General features: G+C 36.5%; 2 protein-coding genes across 3 annotated transcripts; both read left to right on the top strand.

The window, feature by feature from the left end:
- Positions 1-1886: 1886 nt before the first annotated feature.
- On the top strand, positions 1887-24221 carry LOC128205842 (dopamine beta-hydroxylase-like). Of its 2 annotated transcripts, XM_052907851.1 has the most exons (14): positions 1887-2013; positions 2297-2492; positions 3591-3720; positions 7190-7288; positions 8577-8768; positions 9317-9486; positions 10923-11175; positions 13024-13123; positions 14568-14728; positions 15383-15431; positions 15756-15874; positions 18058-22244; positions 23133-23254; positions 23571-24221. In XM_052907851.1, coding segments are annotated over exons 1-12 (1704 nt in total). In that variant the 5' UTR covers positions 1887-2011; the 3' UTR covers positions 18291-22244; positions 23133-23254; positions 23571-24221. The 2 variants fall into 2 exon arrangements, with proteins under 2 accessions (XP_052763811.1, XP_052763810.1); XM_052907850.1 differs by lacking the exon at positions 1887-2013 and having other exon boundaries at positions 2020-2492.
- LOC128204793 (fibrinogen C domain-containing protein 1-A-like) lies at positions 22034-24083 on the top strand. Its single transcript, XM_052906200.1, has 3 exons — positions 22034-22223; positions 23133-23254; positions 23571-24083. The coding sequence occupies exons 1-3, from the start codon at positions 22034-22036 to the stop codon at positions 24081-24083; spliced, it is 825 nt and encodes a 274-aa protein (XP_052762160.1).
- Positions 24222-25356: the final 1135 nt, after the last annotated feature.

Here is a 25356-nt window from a genome sequence, read left to right as displayed (position 1 = left end):
TCAATTGTTGGCGATCTACTGAAAATTATAAGAGCGGGCGTACCTCAGTCGCAGATAAATTTGTCAGAATAGTTTTACATAAATCAATGGATTTCAAAAATCCTCGATTATCATTGGCCCACAGAACACAAACAAAAAACAGGGTTTATAATTGAATGTTTGACTACTGGGTTTGTCCCTGTATTTATTGTTTTATTACATTTAGAACGTGAATACAATCATGAAATGATGTTTTCGTTTCAATTATTGTAAAATCTGTGTTTGTTGTTTGTACTCCTAGGTTGTTTGTTCGTCAGGTTTTTATAAATGTGCCTTCCAACAAAAACATACTGGAAGAGGATCTTAATCTCCGGGAACACTTTCGAAAAAGCAATAACAACACAAACATGCACTGCTTATGGATAATTAGATGCAGTACGCAATTTTAATACACAATACCCTGCTTTAAATGTATGACATGCAACATAAAAAACAAAAGTGCCCTGCCTTTGTTGATGAGATGCAGTTGGCAATTAAAAACAAAAACAAAAATGCCCTGTTTTTGTTGATGAGAGGCAGTAAGCAATTGAAATGCAAACATGTCTGTTTTTGTTGATGAGGGGCAGTTAGCAATAAAAATACAAAAATGCCCTGGTTTTTGGTTAATGAGATGCCGTAAGCAATAACAAAAACAAAAGTGCCCTGCTATATGTTGATGAGATGCGGTAAGCAATAACAATACAATAATGCGCTGCTATTTGTTGATGAGATGCGGTAAGCAATAACAATACAATAATGCGCTGCTATTTGTTGAAGAGATGCGGTAAGCAATAACAATACAATAATGCTTTGCTATTTATTGAAGAGATGCGGTAAGCAATAACAATACAAAAATGCCGTGCTATTTATTCATGAGATGCGGTAAGCAATAACAAATACAAAAATGCCATGCTATTTATTGAAGAGATGCGGTAAGCAATAACAATACAAAAATGCCCTGCTATTTGTTGAAGAGATGCGGTAAGCAATAACAATACAAAAATGCCGTGCCATTTATTGATGAGATGCGGTAAGCAATAACAAATACAAAAATGCCTTGCTATTTATTGAAGAGATGCGGTAAGCAATAACAATACAAAAATGCCGTGCTATTTATTGATGAGATGCGGTAAGCAATAACAAATACAAAAATGCCATGCTATTTATTGAAGAGATGCGGTAAGCAATAACAATACAAAAATGCCCTGCTATTTGTTGAAGAGATGCGGTAAGCAATAACAATACAAAAATGCCGTGCCATTTATTGATGAGATGCGGTAAGCAATAACAAATACAAAAATGCCATGCTATTTATTGAAGAGATGCGGTAAGCAATAACAATACAAAAATGCCCTGCTATTTGTTGAAGAGATGCGGTAAGCAATAACAATACAAAAATGCCGTGCCATTTATTGATGAGATGCGGTAAGCAATAACAATACAAAAATGCCTTGCTATTTGTTGATGAGATGCGGTAAGCAATAACAAATACAAAAATGCCGTGCTTTTTATTGATGAGATGCAGTAAGCAATAACAAATACAAAAATGCCCTGCTTTTAGTCGTTGAGAGGGAGTTAGCAATAACAATACAAAAAGATGCATTTCGTAACAACAATACAGAAAATGCCCAGCTTTTGGTTGATAAGGTGCAATGAGCGATAACAATTCACAAAATGCATTGCTTTTGGCTAATGACATCAAGTTTCAGATATACATAGATATACATAGATATATTTACTAACTAAGAGAATGTTCTGATAGTAAGTATGAAAGTCAAACTTGATTTTGAATCTACACATCTAATAATCACTAAACAGATCAAAGCCGTAAAGGTTATTTGATACATCGTTTCTACCTTAAGTTTGCTGTTAATGTCAACATATCATGATATTTCTTCAAGGTTCTTTTGTTACAAAAATACATACCCAAACAATTGATAATAAATACCGCCGCGTTTATCATTAAAATGCATTGAGCGCGGACTAGGAAGTCATGTAAGTCGCGTGTTTTAGTTTAACTTTATTGAATAAATATATAATTCTTTTATAATATGATCAGTTATTAACTTGTGGATAGTTTTGTGATTCGTGTTTAAACGGAAAACAGTTTTAAATCTTATACTTAAAATATAAGTGAAATAATATAAGCTTGATAAAACAGAGTAATTCTTAACTTCCTCATCTGTTTGAAATTAGAGACGGTAAAATACAAGTGAACTATTTACAAAAAGTGGAACGAAATTAGGATGACTGTTAACATGTTTACTTGCTCATTCAGGTTCACCTGTCTTATCGTTGCGTATTGCGCATGCGCAGTAAGCGGTTATGATTATTTCCGGAACGATATTCCTAACGGTCACACCGTGCCTCACCCATGTAACTCCGCTAAGACATGGGACGGAGTCGGACACCAAACTCAAGAAGGGGGCACGGCAAGGAATCCGTTTGGATTAGACTGGAAAGACAATGGACAAGTAAGCTGCTACCTTTCCATTTTGATATTGAGAGTGAATTTCGTGTTAGTATTCATTTGTTATTAAATCCTTAATTTGTAACAGTAAATACCAGTAAGGTTGAGATGAATTTCAATTCTTTGGTTTCCTAATTGTGTTTCTAAGGAGAAAATTTATGTTTATATATATAAGAACACACACGCACACACGCACGCACACGCACACAAACACCCGCACGCATACACATACACACATAAACACGCATGTACGCTACACGCACGAATGTCAACATATACATACATTCATAATAATAAGGTTACAGTTTTTTTTGCGTTCAAAAACACAAGGAAAGATTCACAAGCAATGGCTCTTAAATACTGCGGGGTTAAAATAAAACAAGTATAATTGTAGTCGACTTGACCTGTTTTGTATTTGTATATCAAAACGTATCTCGAAAACAATACGCATCAATTTACTTTTTTAAAACCTCGTCCAGCTTTAAACCTCATAAAGTTAAATTGCCATCAAGTGGTCGTAATTAGATACCCTAAACGCACGCAATAATAAAGCTTGGTTTAAATATTGCTATGTATTCACAACCCGATCGTTCTCATGTTTTATATAGTAGGGAAACCCAACAATGCGAATTTAGAATTTAAAAAAAATAAAGTTTGTAAAACGATGTATATAGATCTAAACAGCTTAGTCCAGGCCCAAATATCACGAAAATACTTAAGTCAAATCTCAATCTCAGACTCAATTCATTTTACCATATTAAAAACACAGTAGGTTTCAAAATCTTGCATTTTTTATACTTTTTGAAAATGCAAATTTTCAATGGAATGTGTTGATAAAAGAAATGTCAATATTTCAATTTTTTTAATTATATTAAGGCAGTCCGTCAGTATGTTTGTGTCAAAACAGTATTTATATACATGTAAAAAAGGAGAAACGAAACTAGCATAATATAACGTCGTATTAACCAGCGACTTGACCACATCACAACGAATAATAACTATGTTAAAAAAAATCAATAAACTCTATCCAGTATACTCATGTATTTAGTGAAGCGGTCACGACAAACATAAAGCGTCAGTGTTGAGTAACGTCTATTTTTAGGTCTGGAATTCTTCTATCTGCGAAAAGGATTCGGACGGGGACGGACGTACGAACGGACAGGAGCTCGGAGACCCTGATTGCACGTGGACGATCGGGACAAACATTGCGGCAGTTGCATCATCGCATCCGGGTAAGTGGCCTTTAAAACGTTTCACAGTAAAATGTGATTTATTTATAGTCTGTCTTTGTGACGAGTGTGTACGAAAGGCTGTACCCGTGTATGTACGAAAGGCCGTATCCGTGTGTGTATAAAAGGCCGTACCCGTGTGTGTATAAAAGGCCGTACCCGAGTGTGTACGAAAGGCCATACCCGTGTGTGTATAAAAGGCCGTACCCGTGTGTGTATAAAAGGCCATACCCGTGTGTGTATAAAAGGCCGTATCCGTGTGTGTATAAAAGGCCGTACCCGTGTGTGTATAAAAGGCCGTACCCGAGTGTGTACGAAAGGCCATACCCGTGTGTGTATAAAAGGCCGTACCCGTGTGTGTATAAAGGCCGTACCCGTGTGTGTATAAATGGCCGTACCCGTGTGTGTATAAAAGGCCGTACCCGTGTGTGTATGATAGGCCATACCCGTGTGTGTATGATAGACCGTACCCGTGTGTATATGATAGGCAATACCCGTGTGTGAATGATAGACCGTACCCGTGTGTGAATGATAGACCGTACCCGTGTGTGAATGATAGACCGTACCCGTGTGTGTATGATAGACCGTACCCGTGTGTGTATGATAGACCGTACCCGTGTGTGAATGATAGACCGTACCCGTGTGTGAATGATAGACCGTACCCGTGTGTGAATGATAGACCGTACCCGTGTGTGAATGATAGGCCGTACCCGTGTGTGAATGATAGACCGTACCCGTGTGTGTATAATAGGCCGTTCCCGTGTGTGTATGTTAGGCCGAACCCGTGTGTGTATGATAGGCCGAACGCGTGTCTGTATAATAGGCCGTACTTGTGTGTGTGTGTATGATAGGCCGTACCCGTGTGTGTGATAGGCCGTACCTGTATGTGAATGATCGGCCGTACCCAAGTGTGTGTATGATAAGCATTATCAGTGTGTGCATGATAGGCCGTACCCATGTTTGTGATAGGCCGTATAAGTCTGTGTATGATAGGCCGTACAAGTTTGTGTATGATAGACCGTAGCCGTGTGTGTTTGATAGGCCGTACACGTGTGTGTATGATTGTACGTACCCGTGTGTGTGATAGGCCGTGCACGTGTGTGTATGATAGGCCGAACCCATGTGTGTATGATAGGCCTGTACCCGTATGTGTATGATAGGCCGTACCCGTGTGTGTATGATAGACCGTATCCGTGTGTGTGATAGGCCGAACCCGTGTGTGTATGATAGGGCGAACCCGTATGTGTATGATAGACCGGACACGAGTATATGATAGGCCGTACCGGTGTGTGTATGATAGGCCGAACCCGTGTGTGTATGATAGGGCGAACCCATGTGTGTATGATAGACCGTACCCGTGTGTGTGATAGGCCGTACCCGTCTGTGTGTAATATGCCGTACATGTGTGTGTATGATAGGCCGTACCCGTGTGTATATGATAGCCGTACCCGTTTGTATATGATAGGCCGTACCCGTGTGTGTATGATAGGCCGTACCCGTGTGTGTATGATAGGCCGTACCCGTGTGTGTATGATAGGCCGTACCCGTGTGTGTATGATAGGCCGTACCCGTGTGTGTATGATAGGCCGTACCCGTGTGTATATGATAGCCGTACCCGTTTGTATATGATAGGCCGTACCCGTGTGTGTATGATAGGCCGTACCCGTGTGTATATAATAAGCCGTACCCGTGTGTATATGATAGTCCGTACCCGTGTGTGTATGATAGGCCGTACCCGTGTGTGTATGATAGACCGTACCCGTGTGTGTATGATAGGCCGTACCCGTGTGTATATAATAAGCCGTACCCGTGTGTATATGATAGGCCGTACCCGTTTGTATATGATAGGCCGTACCCGTGTGTGTATGATAGACCGTACCCGTGTGTGTATGATAGGCCGTACCCGTGTGTATATGATAGGCCGTACCCGTGTGTATATGATAGGCCATACCCGTGTGTGTATGATAGGCCGTACCCGTGTGTATATGATAGGCCGTACCCGTGTGTATATGATAGCCGTACCCGTTTGTATATGATAGGCCGTACCCGTGTGTGTATGATAGGCCGTACCCGTGTGTGTATGATAGGCCGTACCCGTGTGTGTATGATAGGCCGTACCCGTGTGTATATGATAGCCGTACCCGTTTGTATATGATAGGCCGTACCCGTGTGTGTATGATAGGCCGTACCCGTGTGTGTATGATAGGCCGTACCCGTGTGTTTATAATAAGCCGTACCTGTGTGTATATGATAGTCCGTACCCGTGTGTGTATGATAGGCCGTACCCGTGTGTGTATGATAGGCCGTACCCGTGTGTTTATAATAAGCCGTACCTGTGTGTATATGATAGTCCGTACCCGTGTGTGTATGATAGGCCGTACACGTGTGTATATAATAAGCCGTACCCGTGTGTATATGATAGGCCGTACCCGTTTGTATATGATAGGCCGTACCCGTGTGTGTATGATAGACCGTACCCGTGTGTGTATGATAGGCCGTACCCGTATGTATATGATAGGCCGTACCCGTGTGTATATGATAGGCCGTACCCGTGTGTGTATGATAGGCCGTACCCGTGTGTATATGATAGGCCGTACCCGTGTGTATATGATAGGCCATACCCGTGTGAATATAATAGGTACCTGTGTGTATATGATTGACCGTAGCCGTGTGTGTATGATAGGCCGTACCCGTGTGTATATGATAGGTCATACCCGTGTGTGTATGATAGGCCGTACCCGTGTGTGTATGATAGACCGTACCCGTGTGTGTATGATAGGCCGTACCCGTGTGTGTATGATAGGCCGTACCCGTGTGTATATGATACGCCATACACGTTTGTGTATGATAGGCCATACCCGCGTGTGTATGATAGACCGTATCCGTGTGTATATGATAGGCCGTACCCGTGTGTATATGATAGGCCATACCCGTGTGTGTATGATAGGCCGTACCCGTGTGTGTATGATAGGCCGTACCCGTGTGTATATGATAGGCCGTACCCGTGTGTATATGATAGGCCGTACCCGTGTGTGTATGATAGACCGTACCCGTGTGTGTATGATAGGCCGTACCCGTGTGTGTATGATAGACCGTACCCGTGTGTATATGATAGGCCGTACCCGTGTGTGTATGATAGGCCGTACCCGTGTGTGTATGATAGGCCGTACCCGTGTGTGTATGATAGACCGTACCCGTGTGTGTATGATAGGCCGTACCCGTGTGTGTAATGGGCCGTACCATTGTGTGTGTATAATAGAACATACCCGTGTGTGCATGATTGACCCTATCCATGTACATATAAACAAAATATTAATTATAAAAGTATTTTTGTAAGTGTGAATCATTGTTCAAACATTGAAGAACAATATAAAAAACCTACGGTAGTGTCATAAGTACTTATCAACATTTACTTTGTTTACAGGTACATATGATACTACAGTATGTTTTTAAACTTTGGTGTATATTGCAGGTATATGCGAGCCTATCAGAAGCGCTATGTGTGCAAACAAGAACTCCTTTCTGGACTGTGGAAAACAAGGCTTTCAGTGTGACGCTATCAATCAGCCAGGTACGTTCACTCCTATGGCAACTCGGACGGGTGCTCGATTTATAGGGCCATACATAAGACCGCTAGTATTTTACTACTGGTTATATTATATTGACAATAGGGGTCCTTTTGCTGCCGAGAAATAATCACATTAACAAGCTTTTTCGAACTCCATTGGTTCGTTTTATGCTTACAAAGTAGTTGCATAATTATTCTCTTTAAGGACTGGAACATTTATAAATGGATTTAAACATGTAATCACTCTGTGATACTGTTGGTACAATACTAAACTGAATAGCAGTTACCTTGCAATGGTCACTAGATAATATATTTCGCTGACCAAATAAACACTTGTTGTACGTTCAATTAAAGATATTTGACCAAAGCAATGTATTATGTGACTTTTGATCAACATAAAACGATCGTGTCAAAGCATTATAGAAATCATATGGCAAAACTATGCAAGTTTGAATTGTGTTAAAAACAACATAAATGCAAACAAACTGAAACAATTTTACCTTTGACCTTTGACTTACATTGAGATGCTCCTGGTGAGGATGTCAGCTTGGTTCCCTTCCTGGTTATATTAAGTATTCAAAAACCATTACACATAGCACGTATGATGCCCATTTTTTGTGCAAAACTGAATCGAGTGATCTTTACTTTTAAAATAGCGATGCAAACTTGGAATCGCCCATTTGTTTGGTCAAAACTGAATCGAGTGATCTTTATTTTTGATCACAATATTGCGATGCAATTTTGGAACCGCCCATTTGTTTATGCAAAACTGAATCGAGTGATCTTTTATTAAGATCATTATATAGCGATGCAAATTTGAAACAGCCTATTTGTTTGTGCAAAACTGAATCGAGTGTGATCTTTACTTTTAATATAGCGATGCAAACTTGGAATCGCCCATTTGTTTGTGCAAAACTGAATCGAGTGATCTTAGATTTTGATCATAATATAGCGATGCAAATTTGAAACCGCCAATTTGTGTGTGCGCAACTGAATCGAGTGATCTTTAATTTTGATCATAATATAGCGATACAATTTTGGAACCGCACATGTGTTTTTGCAAAACTTTAACGAGTGATCTTTAATTTTGATCATAATATAGCGATACAATTTTGGAACCGCACATGTGTTTTTGCAAAACTTTAACGAGTGATCTTTAATTTTGATCTTATTATAGTAATCCCAACTTGGAATCACATATATTCTTAGAATTCTTGATGAAACAGCCCTTATGCCCGGGATCTGTTTAATAAAATAGCAAATATTTAAATTGACTTTCATTGTGTTTCAGATGTCTTCAACATCAGTATCTCGTTCGCCCCCGGTACGCGTGTACCTCGACAGGAGACAACGTATATGTGTCAAGCGTTTGATCTACCGGAGGTGGCGACCTCGAGCACCAATCACCTCATAGCGGCCATACCAAATATTGTTAACCCGACTGTGGCTCATCACATGATCATTCGTGGATGCAGCTCAGATGGTAAGTGCCATCGTCGGCGATCATTGCTTGTAACAGTATAGGATTCTCTTACGAATGGATGTACGGCATGATACGTACATTTATCTATTTTATAAGTATTTTACTATCAAGGAATTTAGTAAGCTAAACTGGAGCCATATATGTAAAAGAAAGCTCTTACTAAATGACCAATGAAATGCCTCATCCAATAGTAACCACAGCTCCCAATGCCCGGGGAATAGCGGTCCAACCAACCCCAGGTAAAATTCCCGCCTCTGTGGAGACAAACTGCTGGTTAAGTCCCCGCCAAATGTCCCCGAAAACTCCGGGTCATCCTATGTAAGGCCCATTCCCCGCTATTTCCGGCGCAAAAAACCCTACGGCATTCACTCGGCACTGTGGGGCCACATGGAAGGTAAAAGCATGGAATATTTTCCTCGCTATCCCCGGTATATCCCCGGACCTTTTGGGGGCCGTGGTAACAATTGACTGGTGCATAATCATAATTCACTCCCACTCAAAAACATTTATGACTTTGATAATTGTATACTCATTGTGCATGCGACCAGCCCATATAACAGACCAACACAGAGCTGCCCCTTACATGTGTTTTATGGGGGACCAAATCGGATGTGACGATATCATCGCCATATGGGCAGTCGGATCTCCCGGTGTTTGCCTTCCCGACGAAATCGGCTTTGCCGTCGGCGTCGGCGGGTATAAACAGGTTTTGTTTGAGGTAAGCACGGCTTGGTCACGTGATCAAAAGAAGAGCAACAAACGCATGTGCTTTCTCTTGTGTAAACCAGGTCATCAAAATGTCAATTATCTTTGTAATATTATTAACTTGGTTAAGTGCTAAAGAGCAGAGCAACAAAAGTCCTTTATTTTGTGTAAATTAGCTCGACAACTTGTCAAGTCAAGTCATGTAAACATTTGTTTATTGTCGGATTTCATGTAACATTTAAACTTAAGCTATGTATAGCTTTTTACCGACATCAGTTCTCTTTGTAATAGTGTTGACATTATAATTGTTCGTTGAACAAGACATTCATATAATCTGAATGTCCAAATATAATACGATTTGCTAACATGATAGCATTACTGTTAAATATAAATCAGTATGTGCATTGGACATCATCTATATACAAAAATAAAAGCATTCAAAGTATTGAGTCTATATATTATATATCGGAGCACCTCTGCCCTTTTTCCTTCGAAAACAAGCCAGGATGCATTCGGAACTCCACGGCCATTTTATTTTATCGAAAACAACCTCGGATGTCTTTCGACGGTTTACATGCTCAAAAAATGGTACGCTTAAGTCCGCTGCAAGTAGATCGCGTAGTAATATTACTTTTGCAGTTAAACTTTATGACTTAATTCTTGGGGATCTTAATTATGTTTGCAATAATACACTTCACTGGCAATCATTTTAAACTTCGATCAATAAATACAACTCTAAAACACTGCATTTGATTTATGATATAATTCAAAAATTTACGAACTACTTCAACTGATGTACCGGCATACATCCGGGCTTGTTTTCGATAAACATGGCCGAGGAGCTCCGAATGCATCGGATGTACATGGACCGTTTACTCACAATGCCAGAAATGTACATCAGTGGGTGGCGTAGTAATTATAATTTAGCAGTAAAGCCCGAGGATTTTACTCGTAGCAATATTACACCCCACTAGGAATCCGTTTGAACTTAGTAGTAACCATTTCACATTTATATGAGGGTTGATCGGGAAGTTCGTAGACTATTGCTCAAAAAATAAAAATAAATCACAATAAACTTGGAAAGCATATTTATTTTTGAAGGTTGATCTATTTTGTCTACGATGTATAAATATGAGTTAAAATACATTAAAAAATAAAACAGTTACATTAAATAACAATAACACAGTAAGGCGTACCCGAAGCACGCCATAATACAACAAGCGACGTCATAATAACGTCAGAGATTCAGTCATATTTTTTTAACGTAATCACCGCGGATTTGAATGCACTTTCTATGTCTCTGTTACCATTTAGTGTAGGTATCGCTGAACCAGTCACTGTAGTATTATGTTTATATAACTAACTACTTTCGCTAATGCGAGGCTCTGCGTAAGGCAGAGATGGCCGAGGTGTTCCGATTGGGTCTTAATTTGAAATTCTCATTTTTAGATTCATTGGGATAATCAGCTGTTGCTGGACAGCTACGTGGACAATTCTGGGTTTATATTGTTCCTTACTCCAAATAAACGAGCGAACGATGCAGGCATATTAATGATTGGCCAGGATCAACTTCGAATTCCACCATTACAGCCGGCATTCGACGTTTCAGGACGCTGTAGTGGCACGTGTTTGGACTTCATTTATGATGAGAATTACGAGGAGTTCAAGATTGCGGGGGCTTTCAACCACGCGCATCTGACAGGTTCAAAACATCAGATTATATGCAAAACACACATTACAGCGGGACAATATAGGTTACACTTATGAAAAAGATGAATTTCCTTTTAATTTTGTAATAATTGTTATGTTTAAAGTGACACTCTTATTCAAAATCAATACATACACATGTATAACAAACATAATTTTTGACTGATAAACCTTAAGCTACTTACAAAATAATGCATGTATACACATGTATAACAAACATAATTTTTGACTGATAAACCTTAAGCTACTTACAAAATAATGCATGTATGGAAAATATTAATCACTGATATTAACAAGATTGTAACGGTGTATGTAATCGCAGAAAACGCAAAAATATTAAACGATTGGTGAATGCTAAAATATTTACTGTGATCTACTATCGTCTCATAAGGTAGAAATACCGTGTTTTCTGCACCTTTCTTTCATTGCAAATTAAACATGGTGTCCTTTTGTTTTCGAAATTTATTCATCCTTTTCGGAATAATAAAACAGCAGTATTAATTGTGGTAAATCTTATGTGGGAGTATGGGTGCATCTTTATATCATTCGGCTTTAATGATAATAAAACAACAAAAACAAGATTTGTGGACGCTCGTTTAACTTTGTGGCCACATAGCTATTAATTGAAAACCGCTTTTATTTAGCTTAATATTCTTTTAACTGTACACAATTCATACGATTTTGTTTGTTTTCATCCTTATAGTCAATGATTTAAACATAATAATGCCTGAAAATATTTTTTGGCAATTATCAAGTTTGAACCTATATTGTGTTAGCTTTCAATTTATGTTTGATACTAAATTCATGTTCGATAATAAATGTATGATCGACATTAAAAATATGTTCGATAATTGCCATAAGTCATGTGTTGTAGCGAGATTGTGTGTGTTTGAATGCTTGAATACTGATTGTATTATGTATGCGACAAAAGCAGATGACGGCATGGATTGATGGGCGGAAATTTTCAATATACATATGGATGGGTCTTAGTGCAAGGGAGGGAAAATACTAAATTGACTTATGATAAATTCAGTGACTATATACATTTAGAGTACGGTTAGACTGGCGGTTGGCAGTAGATATATTGATCGATTGATTTATATATAAGAAGGTACATGTCTATCCAAAAGAACACCTTACATTAAACAAAATGTATAATTGTATGAGTCCATCATTTGCACTGAAATATTTATTAAACTATGACGTTTTATGAAAACTATGAAAAATTAACGATGCCACATTGAATGCAATGCGCCACTCAGAGCAGCTGTGCTTTGACGATGACGTCGTAAGAAACCGTCAACCTATCCAATCAGTCACTCCACGCAGCCTTATTTCCCTAACAGTACAGTCGCCAATACCACCGTGCAAATAACATGACTATGGAAATATGCCACGTGAATCATAGATAAAGGTTGTAAATTATCTTTGATTTTAGAAGTGTTTTTTACGTATTTCAACCTTCATTTAACTTGAATAGTTAAATTATTATAAAATATTTTCCCAAATTGAGACATTTTTTAAACAAGATAACATAGCTGAATTTCAGCTTTATATTCGTTCATGGCGGCAAAATTCTTTTCTGATTGTCAGGGGAGATCGCGTTGGAGATTGCCAATGATTTAGCAGTTGTTCTTTCACTTTTCCCGATGCTACACATTTCTTGATGCTAGGAAAGATGACTGCATCTGTTCTCTTTTGATAAATAACTTTTAGTAGGATTGTTCACCAAGTTTAATTTGGAAACGATCGATCCACACATTTAACCAAACATTTTAAAGGACGCTTACATATTTGTTTTTGTAGTTTTAAAATAATGAACAATTATTCTTTCAATGCATAGGTTCGGCTGTTGTGACACAGGTGTATGACCCCGCGACCGGCGGCCTTACTGATCTTGCCCGGGATACAACATACGACTTTAATGCGCCGATATTCTACATGTACGTACACGAAAGCTTACTTCGACTGTAGAGATAAATAATACCTATCAGTGTTTTGCCCCACTGAAAAGCATTGCAGATACACATTCGGGATTCAAACTGCAAATTTTGTTATCATAATGCAACCCATAGCACAGGTAACTTTACAACATCCCTGGAATCGAAGGTTTTCCAAATTTCCATTAAAATATCTGGCCAAGTGTATAACACGGATGGGGAATACACCGTACCATTCCAAATTCATTCGGCTGTCTGTCTGGAATTAAACGATGTGTTAAGTCCCTTATACGCCCCATTGTCGCCTTTTACCCAAGCTCGTATTGAAAATCACATTCACTTATTGGTTCTAAAGCCGAAAAAGCCTTAATTTAAAAAGACTTTGTCGATACTACTTTAATAATAAGGCCTTAGAGCTGCACTCTCACAGATATACCATTTTTACAACTTTTTTTATTTTTTTTTGTCTTGGAGAGAGCAAAATTTGCGTAAATATCTGCAAACCAATAATATAAGTTTGCAATTAAACACATGTAGATTTTTTTATAAATACATAAATAAAAATACATACCAAAACAATAACTTTGTCAAATCCCAGTTTAGATTTTTGAGACCGTTGCCTTAAACACTGATAAGAAAATAAGGTCTGAGTTCGATTGATGATGCATGGGATTGTTTTCACTTACGTGACCTGGTTTCCAGTTTTTACTCACGTGACCTGATAACCAGTTTTCACTCACGTGACCTGATTACCTGTTTTTGCTCAAGTGACCTGATTACCAGTTTTCACTCACGTGACCTGATTACCAGTGTTCACTCACGTGACCAGATTACCAGTTTTCACTCAAGTGACCTGATCATCAGTTTTCACTCACGTGTCCTGATTACAAGATTTCACTCACGTGACCTGATTACCAGTGTTCACTCACGTTACCTGATTACCAGTGTTAGGTCAAGTGACCTGATTCCCAGTTTTCACTCATGTGTCCTTATTACCCATTTTAATTCACGTGACTTGATTACCAGTCTTCACTCACGTGACTTGATTACCAGTCTTCACTCACATGACTTGATTACCAGTCTTCACTCACGTGACCTGATTATCAGTTTTCACTCACGTGAACTGATTACCAGTTTTCTCTTACGTGACCTAATTACAAGTTATATATTTTCTCCTATAGTTCGCTTATATTTTATTGTATAGCATGATCCATAATAAAACAAATTTTCATGATTTGAAAGAAAGCAATTTTCATACATATGATAAAACATCATTATGTTCGATCCTTAAATGACACTTAAATGGATTTCTAGACCTTAATATTGATTAATTTATTTTAGATAGGTCAATCAAATTATAAATGTTGACATATCTATAAGCGCGTTTTAGTCTATGTTTAACAGCTAGTAAGTGAATACTTGTATAATATAATTGTATACCTTCCAGATTTGACAAGGCGGTTTCGGTACGTCGCGGTCAAGAGCTTAACGTCACATGCACGTACAACACGATGTCCAGAACGCAAATGACCTATTATGGGGAAGGAACCAGAGACGAGATGTGTTTCAGTTTTCTACTGTACTATCCGAAAGAATCCTTAACTGATCGTAAATATAAATTAAATCTCGAATCACGCTCGGTTATTTTCTTAAACTATACCGTAGGGCGCCGCATTGAAAGTATACTACTAGGCATTGTACATATCCAGTTTTGAAATGTTATGTTCGAAATACAGAAAGTTGTGATTGCCATAATATATAACGAATTGAGAGGACAGTAAAATATAAAACGTTTATTTTGCTTCCATATACATTCTCTTTAAATATGCTGATTTGAAGTTGTTTCGACTTATAAATATGAAGTTAAAGGCCCAGTTTAAGGTATGTTTGGCATGATAATTCCCTGCTGTGCATCTTCTGCTAATTGCACTGGTGTCACAGTAGGGGCCAATTTCCTGTGTATTCGTTTACTGGCTCAGGGAAATTTAGGGTCCATTTTGATAATAAAAAATCGAAAACTGCACAGCAGGATACTCAGATTGGAGATCTGATAAGCAAATTAGGCAATAAGATTAAGACCAATTAAAAGAGGTTGTGTACAAATACACGGTTTTGTTTTTTTTGTAGGGGGGCTTATGAGTTTTATCTACCTTTCGCCCTATTTTATTTGGTTACTTTAAATTCATTACACTTGTCACTGATCTCAATTTATTCCGTCTCAAATAAAGATATAATATAAAGTATTTGTATTTGTAATTTCAGATCAATGTTCTCAGAAAGGTCAGACTGACAAATGCTTGGACGTGTTATGGTAATTGCTTATTATGTACATGTAATATGATACAGCGTTATAATTTCGCATTGAAATATTTAAAACAAAAGAAAATAAACAAAATATGGTTTAAAAATATTAATATCAGTAAACATGACAACCACCTGGTCTCAAAACATAAATCCTTTTTTGCCTAGTCTTAAACAGTGCCCCAACCCCTCCCCAAAACTAAGCGTAGCTCATGAAAAATCTATACAGTTGCCCTATTTTCAATTTGTGCACCTTTCAGTCAATAATCATACCTGAATTAAATAAATTAATATGTTTATAATTATGGTATAAATAAACAATGTCTTAATGCAGCGGCCCAGAGCAGGAGTTAGAGTTTGGGGCAAGGGTTTGGACCGCTTGCAGCCTCTTTGAATGTCTGGACACGTGTAAAGCTGTTGCTATGGAAGCAGATAAAAATCCTTGCTTTTCCGGTAAGTTTACCATACACATTTAGGTTTGTGCTCACAAATTTGTCCAAAAAATAGATTGCAACACTGTTTACAAATTAGATCAAAATTGTATACAAAATTAAATCGTGTTTTTCAATATTACTGTTTGTTGTCGTACAATATATGATATAGGCAGTACAGTTTTTATCATGAATAAACATTTTCTCCACAGGAAAATACATTTGTCGTAGTTTACAATAAGACATCATAGCTGAATAGGTATCGCTTATCCTATTAAGGCAAGTCACTAAAGCCACACGAATTTATTGCTTTGACAGAGAAAAATTGGTGCCATTCTTTCACTTGTGGTTAGAAAAAAATCAATAGAGAAACTATTTTTATTTTCATGTAAAAAAATGAGTAGCAGGTGAAACTAGTGATGAAACGATTGTCGAGTTCAATCGATACTAGTCGCTGACAATGTCATGTCGGCGACAATCGATAGTTGTTTTCAAAAATCGATGTAGCTATTGTTCCTTCCGGTAACATTAGTATCTTCCATGGACGAGAGTGTATGATAGGTTCATCCCGACCTGAGCGTAGCGTGTTTTGCAGAAACGAAGTTTACCGAGTTTCTGCAAAACACCCAGCGCGAGGGTCGGGATGAACCTATCTTACACGAGCGGCTATGGTAGATGCTTTTTCTCCACCTCAGTTAAACAAAATTAAGTAAAAATGTATTTTTTCTGGAACTCTTTTGTGCTTAGTGAAAATAATTGCGCATGGATATGCGATAATTCGTGGTTGTCATGGATATCAGGCGTGAGACCACAGTTATTTTTACTATATGTTTCATATAGACACTAACCTGGCTTCTGACTTTATACACACCCCAATTGAAAAACAAGGACATGGCATCTCTAGAACAATCAAAGACACACAATATAATCACAAGAAAACACCATGTTGACCATTGACCCGACTGTCAAAATTGAGTTCAAATACATAACTCAGGGAGTCAATCGGCTACAAACAACTAATTTTCAGACTTCCACAAGCTATGATTTTTCCAATATTTACATTGAAAAATATCAATTTCTGCAATAGAGTGTCAAATTCAGTCAAGTTCTCTGCAAAAAGAACATTTTTTGCTTCTTTTTCATTCAATTTTAATAAAATATTGATACTTGAACACAAGCACTCTTTTTTTTCTGTATTCACATCCGGATCTTGGTCAACGGGGGGCATATAACTGTGGTCTTGAGCCATATGCACACAGCGATTCAGATGATGTTATTAGTCAAATCGGTCTTTAAATAGTTTTAAGGAGAGTGAAGCATTATTTCTCGAAAGGTGTGTGATAACTGTTTTATGTTGACATTTGAATCGAGAAATAATTAATTAGTGTTCTTAATTTTACCACTAGAAAATGTTTCCATAATGATACAGACGACAGTCTTTAACAAGGGAGGTAATTACAATGTGGAGACCATTAAAAAGAGGTTCCATACGGGCATTTTATCTTTACCCGTGGGCAAGATAAAAATTTCTAGCATAGCTTAATTATTGGATCTACTTGTCTGAGGTGGGAGAATAACGTATCTTTTTCTAATGCGGTTACTTACATGTACTTAATGTGGTGTGCATCATTTTGCATCTGATACATGTCTTTTGTTGTTATGTTCATTCGTGAAGCTATTAAAGTCATAAGATTTATATGGAAATTTATTCACTGTTCCAATAAGCATGACTTTAGTATCACACTTACGGACTCCAGGTTAAACCATTTAAATGATTATGATTAAACTATGTATAAAATGTATTCCCAAATAATATTATGATCTTTCGATTATGGTCCGATAGTAATCGAAATGCTGTTCCAATACTAGATACTAGCAAATGGAGTCCGATTTTCAAACACGAGGTGAAACCATTTTTTTTTTACATAATTGCCTAATCATTTATAAATGGATTGCTCCTTATTGATGTATTCAGGAAGTGCTGAAAGTTGTACACCTATATACATATATTACTGTTAGTTTTTGGAGACATATAATAATATGTTTTTGCGATGCAGCGTTATTTTTTCAAAAATAAAGCGTCTTTTATTATTGTACTTTTTTATTAAAGAATTAAGAAATACATTTTTGCTTTTTTAATAATTGTCGTTATAAAACCGACAAATGGAACACTGATGTTGGTGTAGCCTTACTAATCCATTTCAGGTAACCGAAAGCGAGCCGTTTTGGAAAATGCATCCACCCAAGACGACGTCGAGAGAGCAGCTCAGGTCTTTGAATTCTTTGTGCGCCTAGACAGCTGTAGAACAGAGATGGCGATGGACCAATGCCGCGATGACCAAGGAGTAAATAGTGGCATCAATGTCGCTGTTTCAACTTACGTGACGTCAATTGCGGTCGTTTTGACGGCCATGGTGGCGCATTCCTTTCCTCATTAGTCAGCCAATCAATTACGTGATAAAAATAACATTTGATACAGTGAAACATGTTTATACTTGTTTTTGAAACTTATACTTACTCTAGAACACAAAAAGAAAAACAATTTGTTACTTGATTTTTTATAACATTATAACAATTATATCATTTTTTATGTGTTACACATTTGGTTAGAAAATTAGGAAACGTATATATTCTTCTCAGGTGATGCTTAGGGTGGCTTTTGTCAATCTCCTGGAAAAGTCCTGACAAAATGAACATAAACGAATTGAAACACAACTTAACAAGAATCATCACCTAGGTTGTACTTTTAGTAATATACTCTATACCGTCTAAACACTGTTTTTACGCTATAGGCCGAAGGCTTACAGACTTTAGTACCGCATACTGTAATCAACTATCGTCAGATTTACTTTTTGACATGACATGTTAAACAAATTAATGCGCCGGGGTAACATTCATTTAAAGCATATAGTGTTTTGCTATCGGCTTAGAAACAACAAAGGAATTTTGGTGAAAGTAATTAAAATTTAACATAGATTATTTCTCGAAAATCACAACCAAGCCCCGCTGTTGTCTTCTGCGCTATTGTATATGTATCATTCTCATGTCTTTATGACAGGAAAATATCTTGTTTGGAAGCATTCTTGCATACCAATCACTGTTATTACACAGCTTTTACTGTCTATAAACATCAGTATTGTACCTGTAATACGCGTTGTTGATGTCCTGATCCTTTGCCCTGGTCATGTTGAAATCTTTTTCGATCAGGTGGAATGTAAGCCGGTGGATTTTCAGTTACCCCAGTCAGACGTACAATTCCCAAGATTCGTCGAAATTGTCAGTGCCATCAATTTGCTTTCAAACAAAACATTATACAGAATGAATTATGACCGTAACATTGAGATTTGTAACAAACTACATAGACTGAAATTGTTCATTGGATTTAAAATAATACGGTTGACGCTATTTTGTGTTTGCAAATTGTAAAAAAAACACCAGTCTTAAAAGAAAGTTAATATAAAGTTGACCGTTGCTAAGTGATAAATTAAATAACGATCAAGCTCTTTTTGCGAAGAAGTCACATGCACTTTGAAAACCCATAAGAACTCTTTATAATAAGCAGAACTGATCAAGCTTTTCCTGGTGCTTCTAAGATTATCGTCGAGTCATTAAATGGTCAGTGTAGATAGACTCACAGACAGAGAGTGATTTTCTGACGTCCTAATTTGAATAAAAAAAACCAACAACAACAACAACAACAAAATACAGCAGAGGAATTCTCAGATTTTGAAAGATTTTTTTTTCTCATTTCTATTGCATGTAACATTGGTTTCAAACAGTAATAAAAACTCATATTTCAGCAAAAAGGTCATCTAAAATTATATATAATTTTATTGGTACGAATTATAATCAATAACTGATCATGCTTAATTGATCTCAACAAAAAACTGTAAAAACGCACTCGTACCTATCAATTCTTCCCTATTTTTGGAGATGATACCAGAAACAAGATAAGGCGATATACTAGAAACAAAATGCATGTCTCAAGTAAAATGCATTTTTTTTCTCTGATTTTTTTTTCAAATTGCAAATTGATACATTTAACTATTTCAAGAATAATATATTTTATTTCTAGACCTCTTGTTTTTACCAAGCAGGATATGAACAGTTTTTGATTAGCAGAATATATTAAAAAACTCAACTTTGTTAATACGGGCTTGAAGACAGACGCGTCGTTACAAGTAATACTACGTTCACGTGTGTGCAAGGGACTTCTTCCTTTCTTTGCCGGAGTGATAGGTATAAATAATTGGGCATCTGACTGAACCATGAAAACAGGCTCCAAAATAGCTTGCCATACATTGTTCATATAAAGCACATGCACACCAGCATGCTAATTGTACATGTTTTGGCGGGGTTTGACCCCCGTTAACCAATGAAAATGAATAAGGAAACACCCGAGGTTCTTTTTTAGATGGCACGTCCATATATGGACATGCGTTCAAAACAACTCTACATTTGAAAGAAAAGTATGTTTCATTACTGTATAATACAGTGTGTAGCAAACGGCCTTTTTATTGAGAAAACCCGTCCATTTCATTAATTTGGAACGTCAGATGTATGTAGATAATAACAAGAAATGTAAGGGCGTTAAACATCATATTACATTTAAACATTCAGTCTTTCTACACCATTTTCTTCCGAGCCTCAATTTTTCTTCATTTGTTTCCGCAATGACCTTGAATTAAAACAAACTTATTTGCGGTTGAGGCGGCCTATTCACGCCCGCCACCCCCTACCTGTCAATAAAAGAAAATATTGTTTATGTCAGTAAAGTATACCAGAACGCATAATTGTAGACAAACCATTGACAAACACTCTGATGATATTAATGTAATATACTGTTTGACTTAGAGGGAGGGTGCACAAATGCAGCATTGCGACATAAGCTTGCATCACGTTTCACTCAAAATACTATATCAGTGCCTGTAAAAGTTTTTACAGAGCTCTCGAGTCATGAATCCAGTCTGGATGCTAGTCATCAGAACATAGTTAGGAGCTTACTCTTACAACCAATTCGTGCGCCATACAAACGCCTACAGAGAAATATACTAGATGTCAAGCGACACTGAACAAGGTTTTTGGAAACACTGTGCTTGGTTCTAGTATCTGCCTTTGCGATCAATGTCAATAAGGTATTTGTCTTCCTCAATAGTCTATTTTTGTTTGTTTTCACGCAATAGCTTTGTTGCCATTTATATTAAAACAAAAGGAAAGAATGTCTTTAAATTGTATACTCAAACACTATTTTGTTGTTTTATATTTGGCTGAGACTATTAAAATTGTAAATTCTTAAACCTACATGAAAATAGTACTGAAAACACTAGGACATTATTAACCTTGTTATTTTACACACAACAATCGAATACTTCTTATTTAACTAAACATTAAGAACTGGTTAGTACAATCATATATATTGATAAATCAACAGTATGGATCAAGTTATTTTATTTTCACACCTCTACTTATTCAATAATTATATTAAACATGCACAAGTATATTATTAAGTCTTGAATTCCGGTGAAAAATATCTTGGTTAGGTTTTTATCTCCGTCTAGAAAAATATTAGACCACACTTGAGAACAATTATGTATTTATTTTACACATAAGAACATGCATAATTATAATAATAATAGGCAGAAGAAACAAAAGTATTTCTTTTCGTTTACTGCATTTAAAAAGCCGCCACTCGAAATATGACTTGTTTGGTCCGTATGACCTTCAATAATGATATGTATAATCCACATGAATGTAAGCATCTTCTTTCAAGCGCTCATTTTTAGTCACAACGGTTTGACAAATAAACTTTCTAACTTGCTAAGATATTACTATTTACTACGCTTGTGACACGTATTAGTCGTACGATTTTGCAATGCATATTGGACCTTGTGAATTTTGTAAAAAGGAAAAGATAACTTGCTAAAATATAACGATTTCCTGAGCTTAAAATGCACTTGAACAATAACTTGCTTAAAATATAACTGTTTCCTGCGCTTAATATGCACTTAAACAAAACACTTAACATTTTGCAATGGCTTTTCATCCTTCTGACGTTTGTAAAATGACTTGATTTTAAAATATGTAATAAAACAGTCTCTTTTAAACACTGTGATTGGCATAATGAAGACATCATAACGGATGAAAAATATCAGCTGTGAAACAAGAACTCATTTGGATCATGATGTTTGTGAATGGCGGTATATTACTGTTGATAGCAGGGGCGTGTGAGGCGCAAACATGTATAGTTAACGTTGGGTCTGAGACAGTGACACAAAGTACTGACTTGTCTAGTATTGAAAGGCGGGTTACCAACATTGAAGAAGAATTGGAACGTTTGAAAGGCTCTGGCAATGAGGAAAGCACTGATTCGTGTAAAAAACCTATTTTAACAGGTTAATTATTTGTTTATTTTTCATTCTGATTTTGAATAATCTGGGACTTAATTAAAATGTCAAGTGCAAATTAATTCAATTAAATTGTTAACTAAATAAAACAAATATTTCTTGAACAAAATTATGAGTCATTATTATAACTATTTGTTTTATGATATGAAAAAGTACATTATTATTTTACCAGATTTGGATAGCATATACAACATAATTCTTTCTACGTCTGGTTCGAAACACCGAAGACGTTTTTGAGATTGCAAATGGTAAAAAGTTGTATATCTAAGTCATTCTGAGTGTATACAATCAAACGTTGTATTTGTGTAGTTCAATGTAATTGTGTACAGTAAATGTTATCGATATGAAAGATACCGTGTGTTGCAAACAACTTAAGGAATGAATTGCGGAATTGATGTCATCATCGGTGTATGAACGCGGGGTATTAACTCAGATGGAGTGGTTAAAGCGTGTGGAGTACGAAGCACTCCACGAGTACTATTACCTGTCTAACAGCGTTAATATCCCCGCAAATGACATCAATCCCGCACTGCATTACTTTACACCAATAGTTCATTATTTCATTCAAAAATTGTTAAAAAAATACTTCAACCATTTAAAAAACATTTTCAGTAAACCTTTCTCAACCATTCTGTAAATAGAACGACCCGACCGTAACCGGAAATAGTTTATCAAATGACGTCATAATAACGCGGGAATATATTACCCACTTGAAATCACTTTAAAACATAAATTTGAAATACTAATGACACCAATACATTTAACATATCTTCACGGTTAGATATACTAAGTTTTGAAACGATTCCATTGATTAAATGTTGATAAAAAATGTCTTACAGATAATAATGAAATACACATTTAATGCTTTTGTTAAAGGTTGCGATGCTATCTACAAAAGTGGAAAACGAGAAAATGGTATATACACCATCTCCCCGGACGGCCGATGTCCGTTTGACGTCTTCTGTGACATGACAAACGGTGGATGGACAGTCATACAGGTAAGGGTGATAACATTTTATTTCTTTAGATTATCTTACTCCTGGTTGGTGGGTTCCATCATCTGTAACACGCGAATAATATAATACTTATTATTGGTAAAACCGTCTTAGTAGGCTTAAAAATGCAAGTAATTTCTGTGAAAATTTAGTTGAATCATATTCAACACAAGGAAGAACTCCATAGGATAAATAGATGTGTAACATGACATTACAGCATTTGTTAACATCAAACATCTTATAAACAATGTTAATCTACACAGTTAATAATCTGAATGTAACGGTTATAACTAATATCGTACTATGATGTTATATTTAGAAACGATTCGATGGAAGTGTCAATTTCTACAAACCTTGGACCACGTACGTCAATGGTTTCGGCAGCCTGTCAGGGGAACACTGGCTTGGGCTTGAGAAGATTCACCGGCTAACGTCCCAGCCCGTCGATATATATTTCAACATGACCAGGACCGCGGACCGGGGTATCGATTACGCGCATTACAAGTACTTCACTGTTCAAGATGCTACGACAAAGTACACAATGTGGACCAACAGTGATGGGTATGAAGGAACACTTCGAAAAACAGTATTTACTCTTCACAACGGTATGAAGTTCACCACATATGATCAAGACAATGATGCACATCCTACACTGAATTGCGCAGATCCCCACCACGGGGCTTGGTGGTTTAAAGCGTGCTACCAGCTTGGAAACATGAACGGACTATTCGGTGTAAGCGATAGTACAGGGCTTAACTTTCATAACGGAAGTTATATCGCTCTCTCGGAAAGCACAATTAAAATTAAAATGACAAAAGAGGATTGCCAATGACCTCTCATAAACTGAAGTACAATATAATACTTAAAGATGCACTCTTACTCCCAAATAAGATTTACCACAATTAATATTATTCTTTTAATATTCCAAAAAGGATGAATAAATGTCGAAAACAATGGTTCCTATGAAGAAGTCCGAGTTTAATTAAAAAGAAATGAGCATAAAACACGGTATTTCTACCTTATGAGACTAGAGTAGACCACTATTAATCTTATAGCATTCACCAATCATTTAATATATTTGCGCATTCTGCTATTAGATACACGGTTACATTCTTGTAATCAATAATTAATGTTTCCCATAAATGCATTATTTAGTAAGTAGTTGAAGGTGTATCAGTAAAAAATTATGTCTGTTATAAATGTGACTGTATTGTTTTTGAATAAGAGTGTCACTTTAAAACAATGAAACAAAATAAAATAAATAATGTTTGAACATTCTAAACATTTATAAACGAGTGTTGACGTCCTAGAAATGTTCTGAATATAAATTCATTCGTCACGACTCATGTCAAATTCGGTTTCAATTCATTATTGCATGTACGTCTGGACAGGATGCATCTGTATAAATATAATACTATTTCAGAAACATACGTAGACCAAAGGTAACATGCTTCACATTAACGAAAACAAACGAAAATTCTTTTTGAGCATATTTTGAGAAATAACGATATGTTTGGAAAACATTCAAACCAAAAATAATGATATAAATTAAATGACATTATTTAAACATTTCTAATATTGAGTGTATTTAATTTTGCCGGTATTAATCGACTGCATATACAAAAACTACATTTACGGGGGTGCATATCAACACTCATTGTGACTGCCTTTTACCAGCTTTAACGTAAAAAGACGCATGGTGAATTTGGTTTGCAAAAATATTTGACAGCTGTTGTACATAAAGTTTAGATATGTATAAATATCCAAAGCCTAAATGTAAAAACATATATATTCTTTTATGCTGACATTAATTTAATACATAAAATGCTGTTACTAACACAATTTTCTCTTCAATACATGAGTAAAGAACTCATTGAATATAGTTTTGACAGGCTGAACATAGTAACATGTCCGTCGTCGATACCAATCTGTTTTAGTTGCTGGAGAGTTTATAAGATCTGCCTGCATCTAATTGCGTATTTAAACTTTCTAAATGATTTTGCATTGGAAAAGAACTTCCTAGTTACTCCACTCAAACCTGATGATCAGATTTCAAATTAAAGTCTGCGTTGAAATTTCCAAAATACATTTCAATATTTTTTAGT

Source organism: Mya arenaria, chromosome 10, assembly GCF_026914265.1.
Source record: "Mya arenaria isolate MELC-2E11 chromosome 10, ASM2691426v1".
NCBI lineage: Eukaryota > Metazoa > Mollusca > Bivalvia > Myida > Myidae > Mya > Mya arenaria.
Note: the sequence above shows the minus strand (reverse complement) of the source record. Positions and strands in the feature narration are given on the sequence as shown.